Source organism: Austrofundulus limnaeus, unplaced genomic scaffold, assembly GCF_001266775.1.
Source record: "Austrofundulus limnaeus strain Quisiro unplaced genomic scaffold, Austrofundulus_limnaeus-1.0 Scaffold97, whole genome shotgun sequence".
NCBI classification, from domain to species: domain Eukaryota; kingdom Metazoa; phylum Chordata; class Actinopteri; order Cyprinodontiformes; family Rivulidae; genus Austrofundulus; species Austrofundulus limnaeus.
Window position 1 is genome coordinate 216,848 of NW_013952499.1, and position 6,679 is coordinate 223,526.

Sequence of the window (6,679 nt, forward strand, 5' to 3'; positions counted from 1 at the left end):
AAGTTACACGAAGCTAGAATTGGTAATAATAAACCCCAGTGAGACTCTGGGCTGATTTAATGACAACGGTGCACCTCTGCAGAGCTTCATCTATAACTGCTGCTGCCAGGCATTCAGCATCATCATCATCATCATCATCATCATCATCAGACCAGATCCATGACTCACATCAAACAGACACTCATGGCTTTTATGGAAACACAGCAACATGAGAGTAAACTGATGGAAAACATCTACAGAGCAAAGCAAAGCTGAAACAGAAACCTGATTTTGGAAAACAAAATCTTTAAAATACTTTAATTTACATAAAGTCTTAATGAGTAAAAACAACCAGTTTACCAGTGGTTTCTTATTGATCAAATATCTACTTAGAATCATCTTAGAAAACAAGATGTAGTCTGATGAGTCTCAGTAGTTTCAATTTGCACAACTGTTTTCAATAAAATCTGCAAGTCTGCCCAGTGCTACTCAAGCTATCCTAAATCTTCTAGTTTTTGTTTTACTCTTGGTGATTTTTAAGACTTTAATTTACATAAAGTCTTAATGAGTAAAAACAACCAGTTTACCAGTGGTTTTTATTGATCAAATATTTAGAATCATCTTAGAAAACAAGATGTAGTCTGATGAGTCTCAGTAGTTTCAATTTGCACAACTGTTTTCAATAAAATCTGCAAGTCAAGCAGAGTTTTAAGGCTCCAGCATGCTGCAGCCGAACTGTCGCAGTTTCATGACGAAAACTGCGTCACTTCTGTTGGCATTGTCGGCACTTCTTGTTGCAACCTGCAGGTTGAACTTTTCACCCCCCACATAAGAACACATACGAACTTTATTGTGTGATTGGTCAGACGTTTCTGGGAGTGTTTGTTTGTGCTGAGACGCTGCGTTTTGCTTCAACCACTCGCTTCCAGAGCCGACTGTCACCAGAAAGCAGCGGTTTATAAAGAGAGTCAAACGGCCAAAAACTCATAAAAGGGGATAAAACAGACGTTTTTCACGGTGAAATCTGACTGATAAAAACTTTGGATCTTAATCCTGTGGATAAATAACGTCGGCTGACGAGTCTCTGACATTTTTTTTTCCGCATTTCACTCCCCGGGAAGAAATCCCATGCAGTGACGTATGCTGCAGCGGGAGGGGGTTTCCCAGGAGCTCGGCACGGGGAGCTATGAAAGGTGTGTGTGAAAACGAACGCCGAACAACCACGTGACTGCGTGTCGACCAGTCGGCTGCCGAGCAACCATACTGCTTTAGACAACTTGTTCTGATTTACAATAAAACATTTCTGCACCTCAAGTAACAAAAACGTTCATAGGAAATCCACAGGACAGTAGCAGCCGGACTTTATCTTTCACCAATACATCATCACAACATGCATAAGTCTAAAAATGAAGTTCTCCCATATAAAGGACAAACTTTGGTTCACATAAGGACTGTCGCTTTTAGCAAGGTGGGTGACAATAACAGAAAAGATCCTAAAACTGTAACATAAATCAGTTAGACCAAAACATAATCACACACACATCACTGCTTGCAACAAACTCACCTCGCCTAGGAGACATATCAATATAACAAATCAACTCACTTTTTTAAACAAACTCCTTGATATTGTCACTACCTACAAATATCTTGGAATTACTTTGGATTCTCATTTGACTTATCGTGATCATGTACAAGTCTTAACCACTAARTTGAAACAGRAATTATACGTTTATTCAAAAATTRGATCCAATCTGACATCTTCTGTTTCAAATATCTATCTTCATGCCATTATACTCTCAACCATGTCGTACTGTTTTCCTGTTTGGTCTCTTACAACAAATGAAATCTTAGAACCCATAGTTAGGCTCTACAACAGGGCCTACAAAATTCATAAAAAAAACTTCCTGGTTGGACTCATCACTGTACAGTTCTTTCATTGTCTGATGCCTTGACTTTTCAGAATTATGTTTTGTATAGTGGTATTAATTTATATTTTCAGATCTTCTAAGGTGCCAGTTATGGAACTCTCTGTGCATTGTTGCCCAAATCAAATTCTGGAAGTGGTCATTCAACTAGATCTGTTACAAAAGGACAACTGATATTACCAACTTTTAAAAACTGTTACGGCAAGAGGTCTTTCTTCTATGTTTATACTAAAGCATGGAATGACATTCCTCAAAACATAAAGTCCATTTCAAAACTACAGCCCTTTAAGAAGAATCTTGTCTGCCATCTGCTGGACACTTTTTGTTGTGCTCATATTTAGACGTCCTATTTTGCAAATGCTGCCTTTTTGAAATTTGGTATGCTTGTTTGTCTTTGTGTCTATGGTGTACAATGATGTGATTGTGATGCTGTAATTCTGAGTGTTTATGTGCTGCAGAACAGGAACCTGCTGTAAAACAGCAATTATGCTGAGTCAGGCTTGATTTTTAATAATCTTTTCCTGTTAAATAAATAATAAATCAAATCAAAACAAACTGCAGAAGCTGGACGTACCCCCCCAAAAATAGCTCCCTGTGAGAACGCCAAGGAAACAAATGCTTTCGGACGCTCGCTCACCTGCACCAGCGAGCTGCAGACGGAGAGTGGAAGGTCAACCATGCGAAGGGCAGCGGCTTTAACAGACAGCTGGGAGCTTGGGAGGTTCTCATGTGTCATTGTGGAACTCTATCCATGAYTTGGCAACGGTACCCTTCTCATCATCGTTTTACTGGCGCTGAAGAGGGTGAGAAGAGGGAAGATTTTTAGCACCCTGAGGCCCAGGAGTGGGGGGATATGAGGACACGGTTACATAAAGCTGTACAAAGGTGGCTTTCAGTTATAGACAAAAAGGAAAAAAAGGAATCCCAATTAGCATAAATGGACACAATACCCATCAGAGGAATGCAAATTACAATTCATCTGAGCAAACGGCTTTCTTTGCACAGAATAAGTATTTTATCTTCCTGATATCATGATTCTGTTTTCTTTAAATCAACATTAATTAATCTGAAACTAATCGAGAACTTCTTGTCTGGTCCACATGAATGTAAATCCTTCCTTTGTAGCTTGATTTGAGACTTACATGCATTTTAAACGTTTAATATCTGTTTTCATATTTTTATTTAGATATTTAAAAATAATTAAAACCACCTATAATCTTTTGGCAATTAAGATATTGTGTGTCGATTGATTTAACTGCATTTTAAATAACGTTTTACAGCATAACAGTACATAAGACTTGGGACAAGCACCTGAAATAAATTTAATAATACAAAAGTGCATAATGTTCTTCAATGCTTCAATATAAAATATAARAATATATCTATGGCTATAATAAACTAAGGTTTATACACCCCCTTTTGAGCCTAAGTGTTGCTTTTATTATGTTGTTTACGCACAAGACGTTAAAAGTAATGAGATTAGCTTCCTTAGCATTCAAAAGATCTCTCGTTTAGTGATAAACTTCCTTAAATAATCAAAGCATATTTATCATTTTCTAAAGCCATTCTTGTGACCCGAGAAACAGAAACTGCCCCGACAGCCTGCCGGATAATCACTGCAGCACATGGTGGAGAAACAGAGCTGTSGTCGGCCTGCCTGAACGCTGCAGTTAAGGTTTTATTTAGCATTAATTAGCTTAAAATAAACAACCTCAACAATTTATTATGTGGTTGACTCCTGGCTGAATGTGACACGATAACAGTAGAAGACGTTTTTACCCATAGTTTTTGAGGTTTCCTTTATCAACAGCTCCCGCAGTTTCCTCGAGCCAGTGACCTCAGTGACGAATGAAGGACTCGCTCTGCTCGAGACAGACAGCACGCGCTTTTCCGGTTTATTTCAAAATAAAAGCGCAGACCGTGTTTTWATGTTTGCAGAGTTTTTGCGCCGACCAGTGGTTTTGTTAAGCATCCCATTACAAGTAAAAAGCTTTGATGCTGACTTCTTTATTGAATATATTTGGCAAGTATGTATTTGGTATCAGATTATCTTAGTCAGTATTTTACAGTCCACGTTTAATAAGCTAATTGGCCTATAATTAAGGGTCTGTATCATCCCTGTCTTTTTTTAATTAACAATATTAATGCCTCATTAAAAGTAGGAGGGAGCTGACCCCTCTCAAAAGCCTCGTGATACACTTTCTGTAAAACCCGTACAAGAATATCTGAATATTTTTTGTAATATTCTGATAGAAAACCATCACAGCCAGGGGATTTCCTCATCTTCATCCCTGCAATWGCTTTCCTAATTTCTGTGACAGGTGCCTCCAACCCCTCCCTTTGTTCCTGAGATAACCTGGGTAGGTCCAGTTTAGAAAGGAAAAGTTCACTCTCTTGCTGGTTTGTCTCATCAGACACTGTGGCTGTGTATAATGTTTCATAATAATGTTTAAACACATTGTTAATATCTTTTGTCGACGTCACCAAAGTATTTCCTTGTTTAATGGCAGGAATAATATTTWAAAAAATCCCATTTTTTTAGCTTGTCTTGCCAATAATTTCCCATTTTTTTTCTCATTCATAGAATGTAATTTTTTATCTGAATGGGCATATCTAGCCCTGTTTTAGGGATGCTTTAGCACCACTCAGCACCCCTGAAAAATGAAGAAACTGTCGTTACGATTTTGCAATGAAATCTTAAAGAAATGTGATGATAATACTGGATGGGCCAGTATAAATCCTATTTGTTTTTTGCACGAGTCGTTCCCTCGCCTTTAATCGTACATGTCTCAGCAGATGTTTTTTTTTAATCTTTTACTTCAAATTTGACAGATGTACAAAAATATAATAGAAAATAAAGAAACTTACAAAAATACACAAGCAACAAATATGTAAGATAAATACAACCAAAATATCACAAAGGGGTCTGGTTATGAGATATTATTTTTTAAAAATTGTTCTTGTTTTTCCAAGTTTCTGATTATTTAAAGTGAGTTTTTCAATAGAGGCAGTGTATGTTTCTAAATCAGACTCTTTAAAATTATTCCATGAGGGGCTTTTTTCACTCCATTTCATWTTGTGGATATAATCTTTTGCCAAAATTACAATGAGATTAATTAAATATATTTTATCTGTTGAAATTGTATGTCTCAGCAGATGTAGTATTTTAGACAGCGCAACCATCCAGCAGCAAAATATAAAAGTACGGTAGCCGACGGGTTCAAACGCGAACACACCCGTCGGCCACCGTATAACAATGGTTACAGTCGAGCCTCGAGACTAGAGCCTGCTACCGTCCGGGCTAGTAAGTATTAGCTACTTATAAACACGACAGATGATAATAATGATCATATTACTTTACGAAGGCTAGGCAGCGGTGCCATTGGCGGTGTGTGGAGTGAATATTACGGTTACATATTGACTAGGGATTATTTTTGGTAAAACGTTAGCTAAGCTAAGCTACATTTCTTAGTGGCTAGAAGTTGGTTAGCCTCTGCTCATGCTACTGAGTTATGTATACCTACAAATAATTTTTTTAATTCTACCCCATTTTTGCTAAGTTTTTGAAACACTATTGTCTACTTTTTCATAGATGGACATACACTTTTTTACGAGAATTGGCTCACAGACACATTCAGGTAAGGGAATATAAAACAACCCCACTAGCAGCCTAGTAGCAACTCAATGTTAAAAACTAAAGTAAATATAATGTTGATGAATGTATTCTTGCCTGTTGAAGTGTATTCGATGATGTCCGTTCTTCTGGGTCTTCAAAATCTCAGCAGTGATAGAAATGCAAATATAAAATGCAAATTAGCCTGCAGTACCACTGCTCTACCCATATGAGCAGCAAAAACACGTTTTTAGACCAAATATTACAGATTTGAACAAATACGCACAAAAAACATCAAAATTAGCACAGAAACAGTACTACATAACATTTTAGACACATTCTAGGCAGTTTATCAGCTAAAAAAAGTAAATTTTGGGGTAAGTTACTCTTTAAAGAAATGACTCTAGACAAAAGTTATTCTTGAACAGTGAGTTTTATTCAGAATAACAGCCTTTACCAAATCAAGAGATTTCTGGCCAATTGAGTGAAGATCTCCCCTGAACTTTCTGGGTCACCCCTTCTTATACCTCTTCTGCCACACCCAGATGTAAACAAAGCAGGATCAACCTACATGCAGTTTCTTCTGTGGTAAAGGAGTTGGTTCCTGGGATGAAAAATTAGACACACAAACATGTTTACCACCCAAATCGTTAATTTAAGAACAACTCCTGACTGAAACACAATTCTGTAGTAGGATAACTCCATACACCTCTGTACTTCTTGTAATGACAAATTCTTGATATATATATTTTTTTGGTTGACAGCTCAAGAAAGGAGAGGAGCCCAGGAATGAGAGCAAGGTGAACCACCAGGATAGAAAAAAAAAGAACAGTAAAGAGCATTATAAATTTTTTAAACCGGCTATTATGGGGCAGACATGTGTTATCAGCACCTTTATTCAGATGGCAATTGCGATGCCTATGTCCTACATCTCACCAAGATAAATGGTGAACCCATGATATCACCAACAATGGTGAAGCAGTGAACCCTGTTTACTTAATGCAACAACAGAAATGATGTATGTATGTGTGAATATAAAGATAATGTTTTCCTTGATATCCCTGTGTCTCAGTGGTCCCTGCAAATGACCAACAGATGGTGCTGATTAAAGTAGAGCCTTCAGAAGAATGGATACCTGGTGTGGACCAGCCAGATCCAGAAC

At 37.4% G+C, this 6,679-nt stretch overlaps 1 protein-coding gene and 1 long non-coding RNA gene across 2 annotated transcripts in view; one reads left to right on the forward strand and one right to left on the reverse strand.

The window, feature by feature from the left end:
* miga1 (mitoguardin 1) overlaps positions 1 to 3,790 on the reverse strand; it is a gene marked incomplete at its 3' end in the record, with an annotated part of 7,082 nt that extends 3,292 nt beyond the window's left edge. Inside the window, 2 exon segments of the mRNA XM_014012993.1 lie at positions 2,542 to 2,698; positions 3,684 to 3,790. Of these exon segments, the coding sequence (XP_013868447.1) occupies positions 2,542 to 2,640 (99 nt within the window).
* A 1,347-nt stretch (positions 3,791 to 5,137) lies between these two features.
* Positions 5,138 to 6,673, forward strand: LOC106520729 (uncharacterized). Its single transcript, XR_001310579.1, has 3 exons — positions 5,138 to 5,208; positions 5,497 to 5,542; positions 6,590 to 6,673. It is a non-coding gene; the product is annotated as an uncharacterized LOC106520729 (long non-coding RNA).
* The last annotated feature ends 6 nt before the right edge of the window (positions 6,674 to 6,679 follow it).